The 19,083-nt window shown below is 40.0% G+C and overlaps 1 protein-coding gene across 3 annotated transcripts in view; it reads right to left on the bottom strand.

The window, feature by feature from the left end:
* Positions 1-19,083, bottom strand: part of NYAP2 (neuronal tyrosine-phosphorylated phosphoinositide-3-kinase adaptor 2) — a 318,522-nt gene that overhangs the window by 64,669 nt on the left and 234,770 nt on the right. For all 3 annotated transcript variants that reach the window (XM_060411347.1, XM_042244319.1, XM_042244320.1), the window contains one exon: positions 17,047-17,256. In XM_060411347.1, the coding sequence (XP_060267330.1) occupies positions 17,047-17,256 (210 nt within the window). The remainder of the gene's footprint in view (positions 1-17,046; positions 17,257-19,083) is intronic.

Below are 19,083 nucleotides of genomic sequence, written 5' to 3'. Positions count from 1 at the left end.
GAAAACTCCAGAGGATTTGGAATCACTAGTTGTAAAATGCTGCCCTAGAAAAATCTCGACAGCAATGTCTAAGAAATGCTGTTACCATCCTGTGAGACCTGAGGGAAGTCATCCAAATTCTCAGGGTGCTTTTTCATCACTTATAATAAGAAGCACTTGCCAAGGTTCACTGATTCTTGGATGTTCATAAATTAAATCCGTTGGAATCATTGAAATGACCTCAGAAATACTCTTGATTGATGGTGAGTTAGTTTACTAAAGTCACTTCTTTTACTCCTCCTTTTGGTTTGCTTTTCATGCTTTATTACTTATTTATTTAGACAGTTACTGTCAAACAAAGTTTAATAACACCTATACATGGAGAGGTCCAGAAGAACTGAAAAACTTCTGTGCTTAATTTCTGTATCAGTGTTGGTAGGATTATGCATAATTCAAGTGTGCTATGTGCTAACATTTGTAAAATTGTTGGTGAAAGCTTTGGCAGTAAATGGTTAAACATTAAAAAAAATAAGTATTTAAAAATAAAACTGAGGAGGTATGAAGGTCATCTGTCATTTTCACCTATCTAGAATCAACTTATTCTTTCTTCTGGAATAGTATGAATTCCCTTTGCAGAACACAACCATCAGTAATCTCAAATTTCATGGTTCCCTATTAGGGGCTGACCTCATCTTCAGCTCCAGAAGTGTCCACCTGATTCTTCCCTGTCCAATTAATCATTCTATCACCTTGCTTCACTGACTGGCTCAGGATTGAACATGTAACCCAAGGCAGCCAATGAGAGTTGCCTTCATACTTCTGCTGGAGCTCTTGGGAAAGATGTATTACCAGTGACGCTAAGCTCTCATCACTGACTAGCTGAATGACTATGGACAATTTGCTTGACATCGCTAAGCTTCCATTTGTTCACAGGTAAAATGGGAGAAATAAAGGTAGCTGCTTCAGAACATTATTTTAGGAGTTAAATAATATAATAAATGCAGATTTCACCATAGCGGCCAACATGTCATAAAGTCTCAGCAAATGTTAGCTGTTTTTATTTTATTGTTTAAAGCACATATCATCTTTCAGGTCCTCTGCTTATAATATAAAGAAGTCTAAACTGCTTCCTCTGAATGGTACACATGGCTCAGCTTACATAGCCAGGCCTCACCTGCAACCTTGCACCTATCACATTGCATTAAATTCTCCTAAAGGCCATGTGTTCCCTTACTCTCGAATTTTAATCATGCTACTCACTCTGCCTGCACACTTGTTCCTTCTCTCTCCTTCCATCTCCTTTTCTACTAAACTGAATGCCTTGTGAGGACAGGAGCCATGCCCATCTCATTCTCCACCTGAGCAACAGGAAAACTAATCCCTGATAAGGACTCATGCAGTATTTATTAAAGGAAGCATTAAACCATATTTTAAAGAAAGATGACTTCTTTGTGTATCTCTCCAAGTTCTGAGAAAACGTGTTCTTCCATTGCTTCATCTTTCCCAAGACTCTAACGAAAGAGGCAAAAAATTGTATTGGCCATATTATAGTTGAATTTAACTTGAAAAGAAACTCATGATGGGGAAAACTGCAATGCCTGACTTGGACAGGAGATGGCAGTGCAAACGCAGTTTGCTACGTATTCTGGTGTGCCTACAAGCTCCCCGAACTAGTTTCTGCACACTACCAGCCTAAGTCAGACAGAACCTTTTTTTCTGTCACGTCTCTTAAGGCATTTCACAGATGCAGAAAGAACATGCTTTGTGAAAACTGGTGGTGTGCTGTGCCCACAGCGCTTTTCCAGAGAAAGCCAACTGTCAACCAGGAGCGATGTCAGAGCCACTTCTCCCCAAGGGGGCACAGGGTGGGGCAGGTTTCCTGCAGTGAAAGACCCCAGGAGCTGGCGCTGCAGTCAGAACTCAAGCATAGTGTCATCATGATGCTCAAACAGGGTTAACCTGCTGAGGAGCGAGTAAGGTGAAGGTACCTTCTGCATTCTCTGAATTATGCCGGATAAATGACATTTTTTCCCCAAGAGAATCAAACAGAGAGTAGGTAGAAATTCAGAATTTCTCTAAGAGTGAACTACTATCAGATTGGATTTTTTCTAGCAGCTCCCTAGGTATCTCTATGATATGCATTGCCACAGTCTATGCATGGCGTTTATTAGAAATCAGGTTTATGGGAACTTTATGTGTGTATATGTGTGTGTAGTCACATGGTTATGTACAAAATATAATAATAAGCTAGCTGACTGCAAATCAGACCACATAAAACTCAAGTTTAAAATCTATAAGTAGCTACACACACACACACACACACACACACACACACACACACACACCAGTTAATATCATCAAATTACTTGACTCCAGAACTGTTCCCATAGCTTTAACAAGTCATCTCGCTAGGAAAAAAATTAGAAAAAGAATATAAGTGAAGTGAAGTGAAGTCGCTCAGTCGTGTCCGACTCGTAGCGACCCCATGGACTGCAGCCTACCAAGCTCCTCCGTTCATGGGATTTTCCAGGCAAGAGTACTGAAGTGGGGTGCCATTGCCTTATAGCTTTAACAAGTCATCTTGCTAGGGAAAAAATGAGAAAAAGAATGTAAGTACTTTAGGGAAATCCTTACAAACCACTGAAAAACAAAGTCTAGGGTCCTTTCGTTCTAAATCTGGGACAGTGATGCCCTCTCATAAAAACTCAAGCACCATCATAGGCTAGCATAGGCTCCTTGAAGGCAGAGGTCACTTGACACCACCTTATAGGGTACTGTTCAAAAACAGGTATTCTCACAAGCCGGCTGGATGAGTAAATGGCTGAACCAAAGAAAGACAAGGACAGATCATGCTGCTATTTTATTAGCAAAAAAAAAAAAAAAAATGTTTTTGAGCCACATGACACAGTGGCTCAGGTGCTTGAGAGTTAATGTTTAGATATAGCAAAACAAACAGTTATGAACAACTCTGAGTTAGTCAGAAGAACAAGAGATTTCACGGGCTAGAGAGAAGAGAAAACACTTACTTGAATTAATAAGGTAGGTTGTTTGGGGCATCGTATTTATCTTCATAATTTGGTTCCCCTTGGTTTAGGATGAAAATATATTAGCTGACTTTGTAAACCTGATCCCTGAGTTTATAATCCCAAGAGTTTAAAATCCATAAACGGCTTCCTGGAACTTTTAGGTAAGACTTGAATCACTGATGTGGTCACCTCAGCCTCACACCGTCAGGCAGCTGCCCTTGGCCACTCTCTCACACATGCCCCCAAGTTCCAGAGTTGTTACACCTACTGGGTCCTCTCCCTGGATTAGTTTTTCTCCTAAATCACGCTAGATCTAAGCTCCCCAGGAACCAGGAGGCCCTGTGACTTCAGAGGGAGTGTGGTGTCATTTTCCTTGGTGACTTCTGTCACAGATCGTAATTACATATTTAACTTTTGTGATTAATAGCGGTCGCCCTCACTGGCTCATGCTCAGTGCCTGGGAACTTTATATTGGAAAAATAGAAGAATAAATGAATGCATAGATAAATAAATGAATTTATGAACATGGAGGTAGATATGGGGAAACAACCTAATTCAGTCATGGGAATGGAGCTGTACTATGATTCAGAAACTTGAAATCCCATTCTTGATTTGAATCTACTACTTACCGATGAGTCTGGGTTGTTTAAGTGATTTCTCCTGAGCTGCAGTTTGGTCACCTAAATAACTTGGAGCATAACACTAATCTGTAGATGTATGGGTGTTTGTGAAGATCAAATGAAACAGCATTTATTTTAGAAGTTAACACATGGTATATAAATAAAAACACTATTTTAAATGTGTGTTAATCATTCAGTTGTGATCAATGCAAAGAAATAGAGGAAAACAATAGAATGGGAAAGACTAGAGACCTCTTTAAAAAAAAATTAGAGATACCAAGGGAACATTTCATGCAAAGATGGGCTCGATAAAGGACAGAAATGGTATGGAACTATCAGAAGCAGAAGATATTAAAAAGAGGTGGCAAGAATACACAGAAGAACTGTACAAAAAAGATCTTCATGACCCAGATAATCACAATGGTGTGATCACTCACCTACAGCCAGACATCCTGGCATGTGAAGTCAAGTGGGCCTTAGAAAGCATCACTGCGAACAAAGCTAGTGGAGGTGATGGCATTCCAGTTGAGCTATTTCAAATCCTGAAAGATGGACGCTGTGAAAGTGCTGCACTCAATATGCCAGCAAATTTGGACAACTCACCAGTGGACACAGGCCTGGAAAAGGTCAGGTTTCATTCCAATCCCAAAGAAAGCAATGTCAAAGAATGCTCAAACTACTGCACAATTGTACTTATCTCACATGTTAGTAAAGTAAAATTCTCCAAGCCAGGCTTCAGCAACATGTGAACTGTAACCTTCCAGACGTTCAAGCTGGTTTTAGAAAAGGCAGAGGAACCAGAGATCAAACTGCCAACATCCACTGGATCATGGAAAAAGTAAGAGAGTTCCAGAAAAACATCTATTTCTGCTTTATTGACTATGCCAAAGCCTTTGACTGTGTGGATCACAATAAACTGTGGAAAATTCTGAGAGAGATGGGAATACCAGACCACCTGACCTGCCTCTTGGGAAATCTGTATGCAGGTCAGGAAGCAACAGTTAGAACTGGACATGGAACAACAGACTGGTTCCAAATAAGAAAAGGAGTATGTCAAGGCTGTATATTGTCACCCTGTTTATTTAACTTATAGCAGAGTACATCATGCGAAATGCTGGACTGGAGGAAGTACAAGCTGGAATCAATATTGCTGGGAGAAATATCAATAACCTCAGATATGCAGATGACACCACCCTTATGGCAGAAAGTGAAGAAGAACTACAGAGCCTCTTGATGAAAGTGAAAGAGGAGAGTGAAAAAGTTGGCTTAAAGCTCAACATTCAGAAAACGAAAATCATGGCATCCGGTCCCATCACTTCATGGCAAATAGATGGGGAAACAGTGGAAACAGTGGCTGACATTATTTTTATGGGCTCCAAAATCACTGCAGATGGTGATTGCAGCCATGAAATTAAAAGACGCTTACTCCTTGGAAGGAAAGTTATGACCAACCTAGAGAGCATATTAAAAAGCAGAGACATATTTTTGCCAACAAAGGTCTGTCTAGTCAAGGCTATGGTTTTTCCTGTGGTCATGCATGGATGTGAGAGTCAGACTATAAAGAAGGCTGAGCACTGAAGAATTGATGCTTTTGAACTGTGGTGTTGAAGAAGACTCTTGAGAGTCCCTTGGACTGCAAGGAGATTCAACCAGTCCATCCTAAAGGTGATCAGTTCTGGGTGTTCAGTGGAAGGACTGATGTTGAAACTGAAACCCCAGCACTTTGGCCACCTGATGTGAATAAATGACTCATTTGCAAAGACCCTGACGCTGGGAAAGTTTGAGGGCAGGAGGAGAAGGGGATGACAGAGGATGAGATGGCTGGATGGCATCACGAACTCAATGGACATGGATTTGGGTGGACTCCGGGAGTTGGTGATGGGACAGGGAGGCCTGGTGTGCTGCAGTTCATGGCGTCACAAAGAGTCGGACACAACTGAGCGACTGAACTGAACTGAACTGTGCCTGACTCTTTCTGACCCCATGGACTGTAGTCTGACAGGCTCCTCTGTCCATGGAATTCTCCAGCAAGAATAGTCGAGCGGGTTGCCATTTCCTACTCCGGGGTATCTTCTTGACTCAGGGATCAAACCCACGTCTCCTGCATTACCGGCAGATTCTTTATCACCTGAACCACCAGAGAAATCCATTGTTTTAAATGGGTCACAGATAATCAACAAAGGTGATAAACTGAAATTTCATAACTTTGGCTAAATGGAATCTGCAATAATCTTAGAGAAAATTTTGTAATTACATCTGATTCTGTTTTTCTTTTTTTAACTTTTCCATTTAGCTGTTAACATAAAGAACCTTAAAATCCTTTGGTTTCTTCAAGTCACAAAAGTCCTATTGAAATAATCATTTAAATGCCTAGTTCCTTACATTAATTACAGTTTTGAACTTTGTTTCAAGTAGATGCTTCTCTCCTGGTCCATTCTGGTCAGCTCAGGCAGACACTGTCATTTTGCCTGACAATGTTCTAACCCCAGTGCCCCCAGCTTCCTCCTCATTATGTCTGCCTTCACAAGGATTGAGGTAGGAGGAAAGAGGGGAGGTGAAATGATAAGAAAAGCCTTCTTGCCTGGTGTTAGCATGAACTGGTGTGCCTCACACCGTGGCGTAGCAGGGAAGGAAAGAGAGGAGAATACTCTTTGTGGGGTGCTTTCAAGTGCACCCTGAAAGGCCCACATGGCTGGCCATCTCTCACCTGAGATCTGTTTGCCCAGTGGGCATCCTATGTATGGGCCTTGAGCCATGTCCTGCAGAGGCCTTGCCACTCTGGCTAGTCACATGACCTAAACAACCTCTATGGGTTTCTCTCCATGGCTTAATCTGGTCCACAGAAAACACACTTTGCATGCATCTTTAACCCATCAGCAGTAGCTGAAGAGTTACTTGCTAGGAAGCTGTCTGCTCTGTGGTCACAAGCTATTCAGCTAACCTCTTGTACTTTTTCTTTCTTTAATGGCATCCCTTCAATGACTGGAAAAAAATAATAAGTTTTCCAGGTGGTCCCATGAAAGTCACTTGATTTTTCACTGGAGGAGACAATTTTCTCATCCCTCATCTATAAGAAATGGAGATTCATCTCTCTCTCTCTCCCTCTGTCTCTGCCTCTCTCTCTCTTTCTCTCTCTCTCTCTCTCTCTCTCTCTTACACACACACACACACAAACACACACACACACACACACTCTCTATCTCAAAGTCTCTAACAGCTGGTTTCTAGCCTCCCAGCCTCTAGTCCTTTTCCTAGGTTAGAGAAAGGAGTTCAGTTAAGGACACTCACTTCCATCACCTCCTTTGCAAATTCTGCTTCTGTGGTTTAGCTTTTGGCCTTGGAATGTGAGCATAATCACCTTCTATCATTTTGTAATTAGCCCACTGCACATTCGAACCCCAAAAAGATACTTTTGAGTTGTTTACAATAGTTAAGACCAACTTCTCCTGTCCTGGTTGTTTCTCAAAGCTGTATCAACAGTATCAGGAGAAAGACAAATAAAACCATTACTCTGGAAAACACAAATTCTTGCAGCCAGAAGTCACAGTTTTCCACAGAGAAGTGAAAGTGGGACGACTGGGAATATGACTTATACTCTCCAAAGACTCTCCACGTGAGAATTCTGTTATGTGTTTACTACTAGAATTCAGAGAGGGAGCGTTAAACTCTGGAGTGTGAAATTAGCCAGCAGAGCCTAGCAACCAGATTTGGCCAGTGTTCCCCGAGGAAATAACCCGGCATCCAATTAGAACTGGGAAGGAGAGCAGATGTGGGGAACTGAGCTCTGCTGCCTGAGCTGACAGTACAGAATGGCAGCCTTGAGGGTCATAGACGCTGAAGCCTACAGCTGCCTGCGGCTCATATAGAGCCAAACAGGAAGTTAGTCAATATCCTACAGCGAAGCCCGAATCACCATGAGGGTTGAATGCTACCCGACTGGTTTGTGGTTCCTGTTGCATAATAACAATGAAAATAATAGAAATGGCAGTTTCTATCTATAGACAGGCCCCAAACAGTGATGCAACCTTGACAGTTAAAAATCATGCTTTGAAAGGGCTAGAGACAGCAAGGAGAGGGTGAGATGAATGGACAGAGTAGCATGTAAACATATGCTCTACCATATGTAAAATAGATAGCCAATGGGAATCTGCTTGCTGTGTGACTCAGGGAACTCAAACTGGGGCTCTGTGACAACCTAGAGGGGTGGGAAAAGGTGGAGGTGGGAGAGAAATTTAAGAAGTAGGGGATATAGGTATACCTATGGTTAATTCATGTTGATGCATGACAGAAATCAAACCAATATTGTAAAGCAATCATCAATCAATTAAAATAAATAAATATACTTATGAAAAATGATGCTTTGAAAAGTGGAATGGTAAAGCAAAAGGTGGGTGGGTTTTCACTTTTTTCTGTGACTTTTGGGTTTTTAAGAAGCATACTGCAATCAAATAATAGTAATTAAATATTTCCATTTGATGGAAAACCAGCAAAACTGAAACAGACCATGGCAGCTGCAGTTAGTTCATGATTTCACACTGTACATAAACTCAGTGACTTAAAATGACACTCACTGAGTTTTGTTCTTGAGGCTATGGATCAGTTGGATGGTTTTTCTGGTCTGGGCTGGGCTCACTCATGCATCCCTGGTCAGCTCTGGGTCAGGTAAGCGTTTCTGCTGTTTCATGCTGTGCTTTCTCAACCCTGGGGGTTGGCTGGAGGAAAGCTGAAGACTCTTGGCTTTCTTCCATATGTAGCCCATTTTCCAATGGGCTAGTCCAGGCTTGTTTTCGTGGTGGAGGTAGGATTGGAAGCATTCATGACCTCCTGAGGCTGAGGCTCATGACTGACACAAAGTCACCTCTATCTCACTCTATTGGTCAATACAAGAAACAAGGATAACCGAGATTTAAGGGGTAAGAAATAGAGCTGAATACTTGATAAGGAGTTATTAAAGCACATTGCAAAGAGTGTGCATTCAGGCAGAGGGGAACGATGGGGACCATTATTGCAACTACAAGGCTGAATCAAGCCATAAGAAACTATGGAGAAGAGTATAAAGTTTGGGAATTACACAGCCATATTAAACAGTTTACTACTAATCAGCTTCTAACAATAAATCTTTTTCATCCAACCATCAGTAAGTGAGCTGCACAGAGCACTTTATCCCCTCTTATGTGCCTAGTTCTTACTCATCATGCTAGTACCAAATTTAATATCACTTTCTCAAGGAATCCTGTCTGAATTACATTCCTTTTTAGATGAATAAATCATGTGACTGTGCCCAGAAAAGACCCTAGAAAAGACTCTGATTCTAGGAAAGATTGAAGGCAGGAGGAGAAGGGGACGACAGAGGATGAGATGGTTGGATGGCATCACCGACTCAATGGACATGAGTTTGAGCAAGCTCCGGGAGTTGGTGATGGACAGGGAAGCCTGGCATGCTGCAGTCTGTGGGGTCACAGAGTCAGACACGACTGAGTGCCTGAACTGAACTGAACTGAACTCTGCCCAGAATTACCCCCTCATATCACTTATAAGAATCTGTTAAACTTTACCCTCCACCTTTCCTGTTAGAACATGAGCTCTGGAAGGGGGAGATCAGATCTACCCCACTTACCCTGCTCCCGCAGCACCTAGCCCCTGAATATCACAGAATAGATGCTAAATAAATGTTTGTTAAATATACACAAAGGGAATGAATGACTAAATTAATAGATGAATGAATGCCAAGTTGAGTATTTATTAAAGAAATGTGTAGCTTCATGTATATAAGGGTTTTCTTGTGATTCCCATGTCCTTGCTAATCTGTGTATTTAAGTTTCATTCACTGCTACGAAGCAGAAAAGAAACACCGTGAGAGTTTAAGATGACTTTTTGATACAGCAAGCGAATTTTAAAGCCTGTACCTGATACTTTCTCCAAATTTCAGAAATTCAGACTCAAGAGAATCCAAAAATGGCCTTTGCATTGGCTTACAATCTTTGTCAGAAATGCACAGATAAATGAAAGACAGGCTGTTGTGGCAGTGTTCCCACTGTAGTGGTCCTATTAGTAGCAGTCCTAGAGCCAACTATATTCTGTGTGACTCAAGATAACCTTATGTTTGCAATGAGCTGAGCTTTCTGAAGGAAAGACTCAGGTTTTGTCCTAGAAAAAAAGAATTGGAGATCTTTCTAATAAAATTGAACGGGAACAGAATAAACCATGGTCTCTTAGCTATTACAAGTCAGATTTGTACCAGACCTGCTTATACATTTCTGAATTTAGTCCTCATAACAATCAACATGGTGAGATTCTCTATCTTTTCTATAAAGATAAACTGGAGCATAGCAGTGTTACATGTTATTAACACCAAAATATTAATTTATTAACATCACTGTAAAGCATGGCTTACATAAACAAACAGGGAAGACCACATTGATTTATTATAGTTTGCCAGGAATTATTGTCATAAATACTATTCCACTGTCCTCAGTCCTGCAGCCCAATGCATGCTTCTCACGTGTTTTTCATTCTCTGAACTTGTGTACGTGAGACTTTCTGAATAACTGAAACTTGTGCACATGAGACTTTCACATAACTGAAATATTTTTCAGTTATGGTTGTCTGGAGGTTTATCAGCAAAGTTACCAGTTATCCCAGGTTATCAAGTAAAGTATGTTTCAGAACTTCAAGAGGAAAGCATCTTTCTTATAAATCAACTAGTCATCAATTTTCAAAGACTACACTCTTGGGTTCAATTGTATATAGTTCCCTTTCTTGAATTCTAGTTTTCAGTTGCTTATATTAAATGGTTCCCATTCTGCCAAATCTTCTCAGATGTCCTATATACTCTTAGGCCTTTGGCTAAAACACTCACATCTTTGTGATCTTTCCAGTCTTCAAAGACATGATTAGAATATGAAGTAGAGTAGAAAAGGACACTTGATCCTAGGAAGGAACACTGTGACAAGTGTATTAAGAAAGCAGAGACATCACTTTGCCAACAAAGGTCCGTCTAATCCAATCCAAGCTATAGTTTTTCCATTAGTAACATACGCATGTGAGAGTTGGACCATAAAGTAGACTGAGCACCAAGTAACTGATGCTTTCGAATTGTGATGCTGGAGAAGACTCTTGAAAGTCCCTTGGACTGTATGGAGATCAAACCATTCAATCCTAAAGGAAATCAACCCTGAATATTCATTGGAAGGACTGATGCTGAAGCTGAAATTCCAATTCATTGGCCACCTAATGAGACGAGCTGACTCACTGGAAGAGACCCTGACTCTGGGAAAGATTGAAGACAGGAGGAGAAGGGGACAACAGAGGATGAGATGGTTGGATGGCATCACTGACTCCATAGATATGAGTTTGAGCCAGTTCTGAGAGATGGTGATGGGCAAGGAAATCCGATGTGCTACTTATCTTCTTCATCCCATGTAGAAAGTCCTCATTCTAGATTTATACTCAATTAATACTAGTAATAAATGACTTTTTCAAAAGACCCAATACAATCCTGTTTAAAGACTCAATGTCTCCCAATAATCCCTCCATCCTTTTTCTAGCTTGCCCTCATTTTTTGTTCTCTGAATGAATTTAAAAGTAGAGATAATCAGAAAAATAATACATTCAATTATAATCTAATTATTTTATGTTCAATAGTTTTGTATCAAAAAGAAGCATAGTAGTATTTTAGAGTGGCAGAGACCATGTTTATGTTTTATATACCCTACAACGTGTATATGTGTTTGTCCCCCAAAAAACATAACAGAGATGGATACAAGCTTAGAAACTACTTGTTGATTGATTTAGAATTTTGAAATCTAAATTGCTATTAATACAATATACATTGGTATAATTTCTACTTGTTCTCATTGTGTTCATGAGCACTGGGGTCCCAGTTCTCCACTACCTGCAAGACTCTCCCCTCTGGGGAATTTCTGATTTACTAAACAACAGTGACTTGAAAAGAATGCCACAGCAAACAGTGGCACCAATAATTAGAACTGAGATATCCTGATACTCTCATCTGCTTTACTTCAGCATTTCCTTTATTCCTCAGAAGAGCTGTTAAGAGCAACCATTTCAAGTAAACAGTCTGTGACTAGAAGCAGTTTGTGTCTTTGTGTGCATATGTGTGTGTGTGTGTCTGTGTCTGTGTGTATCTACGTGTGTGTGTCAGTGAGAGAGAGAGAGAGAAAGAACCAGAGGCAGAAAGTCGACTGACACAGAGAAGGGGGATTTAAAGTTGGAACTGGTGGCATTTCCACTCCTTTCAAGTGTCAGGTGTGGAGCCGCGTGATTCCTTGTTTAGGGAGGAGGGTTGTCACTTGCAGTTCTAGCATAGCGCAGGAATATTCCTCATCCAGCAGCCCCGTGTCAAGGATACAATAATGAAGAGGAAGTGTGAGGAGAAGAGGGATAAAGCGTAAATACTGAGTCACTCTCTTCTGTTCCAAAATACCAAGTCCAACATGTTCTGTTCACATAGCTCTTTACCTAGTCTGGATGAAGGCCATCTCACTGATGGAGGTGATTCTTTAAAGAGTGTCCCATTTGTTTAAAACCCCAAAGGTGAGTGAACTTTATAATTCAAATACTAAATCTCTCCTTCTAGTGGAACTATACCCTTTTCTAATATAGAATTGGCACATTTTAGGTCCTTCCTTTTTAGAAAAATTAGAACTACCAACATAACAAATATTTTCCTATTCTCCTTAGTATTCTGGCCTGGAGAATTCCATGGACTGTATAGTCTATGGGGTAGCAAAGAGTTGGACATGACTGAGCAACTTTCACTTTTCCTCTCAAAACTGGAATATGAGTAGGCTCAACAGATAGGATTTCAAAGATCTATGGGGTTGGCCAAAACGTTTGTTCTGTAAGAGCTTCAGTTCAGTTCAGTTCAGTTCAGTCGCTCAGTCGTGTCCGACTCTTTGTGACCCCAAGAATTGTAGAACGCCAGGCCTCCCTTGTCCATCACCATCTCCTGGAGTTCACTCAAACTCACGTCCATCGAGTCCGTGATGCCATCCATCTATCTTATCCTTTGTTGTTCCCTTCTCCTCCTGCCCCCAATCCCTCCCAGCATCAGAGTCTTTTCCAATGAGTCAACTCTTCGCATGAGGTGGCCAAAGTACTGGAGCTTCAGCTTCAGCATCATTCCTTCCAAGGAACACCCAGGGCTGAGCTCCTTTAGAATGGACTGGTTGGATCTCCCAGGTTATGGAAACTCAGATGAACTTTTGGGCTAACCCACTATTTGGGATGCACGGACTTCTAAAATTTCAATACTTGTAATGTTCACACTATATCATGCTAATATGTTTCACTATCACTGAAGAAGCCCTAATTGGCACAGACACTGTATATGTAACTCTATATTTGCCCCTGCACTTCACATTTCTTGTAAAATGGATACAAAAATGTTTTTATCAAAATTGTAACAAAAATCTTTTCTTCCACCTTATTTACTTCCTTCATAATGTAAGATGGAGAGTGGGCAAAATGAAAGCTATTTGTGCTATTTCTTCTGGTCAGTAGTCAATTTATCACTCTACAAACAGAGCTTAAGGACCTAGAAGAGGAGACTTTAAGGTGCCATCAACTGAAAGAGATGCTTCAGGAGTTTTCATTTGAAGGAAGTGAAAGCACATTATAAATTCAGTTTACACTCTGAATCTTGTAGAAGAATTATGTCAGAGTGTCAAAAACACATTATAGTCTACCCATTTTTATGCAACATGCTGTGTTCAGTAAACTTCATTTGTGTATTATTTGATGGTTTTGTTTCCATTTGTTTCACAGGTTCCTCCTTCTCTGCTCCCACTTAGAAACGTTTGGACTCCCTGGGGTACAGTTTCAGTCCTCTTCTCATCTGAGTTTCCTGCCCTCCTAGATTAGAATCATCCAGTTTCACGGTACCAGCCATGTCAAAAAGCCCTAGTCTCATTCTCTAACATCACTAAATCTCTTTAGCTCTAGACGTACAATTCCAGCTGTATGCTAACTTCTCAGTTAGACCACCCAGAGCATGTCCAAATTAACATCATCAAAATGTAGATACTGGCTTTCCCACCTTAGCCTTGCTCCACATCTCATGTTGTAACAGAGAAGAGGAAACCTGGCTCCTTATTGGACCTACTCCTTTAGCTCTATGCTCTGTTCTGCCGTCTGTGCTCAGTCGTGCTAACTCTGCACTTTTTGTAAACTAATTTTGCCTATGAGGCAAACATATTCGGTGCTAAGTCACTTCAGTCAAGTCCGACTCTTTGTGACTCTATGGACTGAGCCCCCTAGGTTCCTCTGTCCATGGAATTCTCCAGGCAAGAATACTGGAGTGGGTTGCCATTCCCTTCTCCAGGAGATCTTCCTGATCCAGGGATCCAACCCAGGTCTCTTATGTCTCTTGGCAGGCAGGTTCTTTACAACTAGCACCACCCAGGGAGCCAGGTTTGCCTCTAGCCTGAAATATATATACAAGATAGGACATTTTCAAGTTTCTGATAATAGCTTCCCATTCATACAAAGGTAAAAAGTTACAGAACAGAAAATAACATTTGTCTTACTGGAGGTTTGCAGGAACACATTACCAGGCCTATCTGGACAGCTGCAAGTACAAAGGATTCTGGCACCAGGACGCTGGCAGCATCCAGCCACACTCCCTCCCTTTTCAGAATAAGAAAAGCCAGAATTCTAACTTGGGGAAGATGGTTCTTTGGGACACTAGTCCGCCATCTTCTGAGTCTGATGATTTTACGCATAAAGTTACTGTTCCTTGCCCCAACAACTCATCTCTCAATTTATTGACCTGTCCTGCAGTGAGCAGTACAAGCTTGGACTCAGCAACAATGCTGACTATACTTGCAGGCTTGGTGTTATCATTGGGCTTTTCATGATGAAAACTAAATTTATATTTTATTTATCTTAAAAATATACAAATGACTACAAATGTCCACCACATAATGTGCCAAACCTAACCACAATGGGACAGATAACTGTCCACTGCTTATGCTACACTCCCTGCAAACAGACTGTTGATTTCATCTTCAGGTATAAAGCAGAGGTCTCTTTATGTAAGGGAAACAAAGGCCCTCTCTAAGCTCGTGGAAGTCCCTTCCTCTTCACTCAGTGATTGATCTAGAGGATGCTTCCCAGATTTGCCCAAGTAGATCAGAAAGAGAGTCTGCTGAAACATGATACTCAGAACCATCTCCTCAGCTTGTAATCACAAACGTACCATCCAGGGTAGCAAAAGAAAAGAGTTATAGGACAGGAAGCTTCTCAGTCCTCGATGATATCACTAAACAGTTACAAGAATCTTGAAACCACCTACCTCCTGCTCCAGGCTATGGGGTCTTAACAGAGGCCAGGGTTACTTTAGCCACTGTTAATTGGTACTCTGTGACTGAAAGAATTTCTGCTTAATGCACAAGGCCCTTCACGATTCTTGCTATCTGGTCCCAACCTACTTTGTGGTTTCTTCAGTAAACCATCTGTAAATCGTCACAGCAAACGTGCTAGAGTCCATCCTACAGTATTTCAGATTTTCGTTTAGAAGGCAGACATTTCTTCTGTGTCCTCCTGATGAGCAGGTTTCTGATAGTTCAAGCCTAGCTCAAAGTGTTACCTTTTTAAGCAATGATGATTTCCTCTATACACCAAAAGCTTCTCATTGTTTTCCCTGAAATCATACCCTCCCAAGAAAAACTAACTTATTTCTCCCTACTAGGTCTGCATATTATTTGTATACAATACATTCTATTGCAATGATCCACTCATCTGTCCTGCACTTGCCTTTGAGGCCCCAAATAAGAAGATGTCTTACTCGTTACTGCACTCACAGATCCTCAAACAGTGGCTGTTACATAAAAAACATTCAGCTAATGCTTCTGGATTTTATAAAATATCTGTGGTCACAACAGGAGCAAATACTTTTTATTTTTTGGATAGTGGCACAAACTTAATCACTAAAAATATACTAATAATTAAAAACATTACTGATACTAATGTATTAATAACCAAATAATGAAAAACAATACAACTAATAATATACTAATAACAAAATAACCAAAAATATACCTTCATAATACACTAATAAATAAACTAAAATGAATCACAATTCCCAATACAATAGTGATGTCAACCTTCTTTGGGAGTGGCTTTTATCCTACAAAATTCCATTTGTGTCCTATGTTTTTCTTCTTCATGACAAAATGAATATATATCTTCTCATATACCTATAGATATTTATATTTTATGATCAAAAATCTATTTTTAGATTTCTACTAAATTCACATGTTCCTTCTCTGAAATTTGAACTCATGCTATTAAGTTGATGACCCATATGATATGTGATATGGCAATATCACCAAAGCTTTTAGTTACATTTAAGTCAGAGGAAGCTATTGTTCTGCCTCGCCTGGCTAATGTTCTGGAAGCATCCTTTTCCCAATACATATATCATCCATCCTATTCCAATTTTAACTTGCGCATGACAGTTAGAGACCCCAGGCTAAATTCACGCTAACTGCTTTCCAAGATGACTATCAGAGTTGAAAAGAACATTAAAGGATTGGTCTCTTCTTTCAGAGTCCTAACACTCTTAAAGAATAGAAACCTGAAAACTACACGCATCTGCCTCATTGTTGTTTATTTCAGTTGACAGTTCTCTGTGAATCCACCATGTCGATCGATCAATTCAAAGCACATATATTCTGTATTTTTTAAAATGTTGTTAAATAATATTTATCTATTAATATTGCTGCAATCCACAAGGTTGCAGACAGTCAGATAGGACTTAGCGACTAAACAAAAACAATTAACATTGCAAAACTGCATTTCAGATTTTAATTTCAACTTGTGAATTTAAGATGCATTAGATTATAATTTTGTAACTCTTTCAACTTATATGGAAACATAGTACCTTGCCCAATGACCAGTTACTGTCTTCATCTTATGACATCAGATGCCTTATAATATATACTCTCTCTATTGCCTTCCAATCATCTTTGCTACATTTTTATTCTCCATGTTACTTCCTATTTATTTTCCCCAATAGTCTAAAATCTATTTTAAAGCAAAGGAGGCATAAACTCTAACTTACTTCAACTTTATAAAATGAAAACTGCTTTAGATGAGCCCTTAGGGTTTTTTTGTTTTGTTTTGTTAAGAAATTTAGTACAGATGGTTGGAATTGTCAGGGTTGCTGCATTGTACAGCTCTGAAAAGCACCATTCACTTCTCCATCATCCATGTGAAGAATGTTCCCTGGAGTGTACCACCTACTGTTCCCTCCTTCTGTGCGAAGGGCTACTTACACTGTCTCTATGAGTAGAGACAGAGATACCTGTGGTTATGATTTTCTAATGGATAATTGCATAAAAACAGTTTCTAGAGCCATGAGGACTTACCATTTGGGGGATTACTCTCTTTCTTACCTGAGCTGTGGTTTCCTGCTAGTAGTGTGGGGCTCACGGAGCATCTTCCCAGTCTGCTGGTGACCACAGGTGGTCCAGGGGTCCCATCCCATTCCTGAGCTTTGATAGGCTCTCTGGAGGACGATGCCCCATGATGGCCTCTCTCTTTGCTGTCCAACTTTGGTATTGGCTCCGTGCTGTGGCTCCGAACCTTCAGCTCCTCTGTGGATTCTGCGTATTAACCAGAATTATAGTATCTTAAACAAAAGTCACATCCTCCCCAGATTGCTTTAAAAATTAAAGAATATTTAATGTGTTTCTAATTTCTAGAAAATATTTCATATTTTATAAAATAGTTTAATGTATTTTTGGAAACTGAGGTGTGTTGGAGATGATAGCATTTAAATAAATCAGGGCCACATCGCACGGGCCCATTTTTCCAAGCTTGGCAGGTTATCATCAGTGAGAAACAGTTATAGCTTTGGAATGGAGAACCTCAATGAACCTTGAGTTTTCTTCAGTAACTCCTCCCTGGTGCAAATCTTCAAGGAAACTTCATAAAAAACACTTTTACAGACCTTCTCTTTACATTCTCATCTTCCATTCATTCTGCTACCCACCTGTGACATAAATTTAGCCCAGCCGCTCTACTACAAAGTGCTTTTGCTAAAATCACCTAGTGCCTTTTAGTTGGCAAATTTAGAAGACACTTTTAAGCCACTCTCTTTACATCATTACAATAAGACAGTAATGAGATTAATCTGTGTATTACGCTCTTATTGATATTTTCAATTCTCCTGGCGTTACTGATGGCCATTTTTCTGTGGTGTGTTGTCTAACAGCTTTTCTGTGTCATTCCTACCTCTTCTTCCTCCACGTGTCCCTTCCATTTGGGTTGTGTTGACTAAAAACTACAGTCACAACTTGAAAGAATATATTCTTTCTATGATTTCATCCTCCAGGATTCTACTAGCAATTGTTTGAGGCTGGTGGTTTCTAAATAGTTTATGGGAAGGCTGGACCATTCTCCTGAGCTGCAGATGTATTCATCCAACTGCTTACTGGATGACTCCATCTGGATGTCCCTTAGATAAAACAAATTTAACATTTCACATACTGTGCTGACACCATTTCTAACTTAACCAATGATTCCTTCTGTTCTGCCAGCCACCCAAGTTAGAAACTTATCGATCTCTTTTTCAACTGCTACTCTCCAGTCCATCAGTCTGCAAATTCTACAGATTTTATTTGTGAAGGTCTTGTTTTATCCTCTGTTGCTCTTCCTATCATGTCTATCTCAGCTGTTCTGGTTCAAGCTCTAATCATCGCCAAACTTACCTCCTTGACTCTGTCTTTGACTTCCCAAAAAATAAGCTCCATATACTGCCAAAGTGATCTGTGTAAAATGCAAGTTTGATCCAGTGTTTTTTCAGGGACTAGATGTGATAGCCATTCTGTAAGTCATATACGTTAGTATTTAAAAGCACATATAGTTTGGAATTAACAGATGCACACTATATAGTAATATAATATTATACATTTATATACATTATATAGATACCAACAAGGATGTACCAGATAGCACAGGAGGAATATCAATATTTTGTAATAATCTATAAAGGAAGAGAATCTGAAAAGAATATACATATGAATATATAGATAGATAGATATTACATATGTATGGCTTCCCTGATGGTCCACTGGTAAAAAACCTGCCAATACAGGAGACGTGGGTTTGATCCCTGGGTTGGGAAGATTCCCCTGGAGAAGGACATGGAAACCCACTCGAGTATTCTTGCCTGGGAAAGCCTATGGGCAGAGGAGCTTGGTGAGCTACAGTCCACCAAGGGGTCACAAAAGAGTCAGACACGACTTTACGACTAAACAACAACAAATATAGAAATACATCTCTATATAATATATATACATTTCTATACATAAAAATGTATATAAACATTTCTATACATATATATTTCTATATGTATATATATACACACACATTTCTATACATACGTATTTCTATATATAGAAATGTATATACATATAGAAATGTATACA

Source organism: Ovis aries, chromosome 2, assembly GCF_016772045.2.
Source record: "Ovis aries strain OAR_USU_Benz2616 breed Rambouillet chromosome 2, ARS-UI_Ramb_v3.0, whole genome shotgun sequence".
Lineage (NCBI taxonomy): Eukaryota > Metazoa > Chordata > Mammalia > Artiodactyla > Bovidae > Ovis > Ovis aries.
This window is presented reverse-complemented; position numbering and strand designations above follow the sequence as displayed.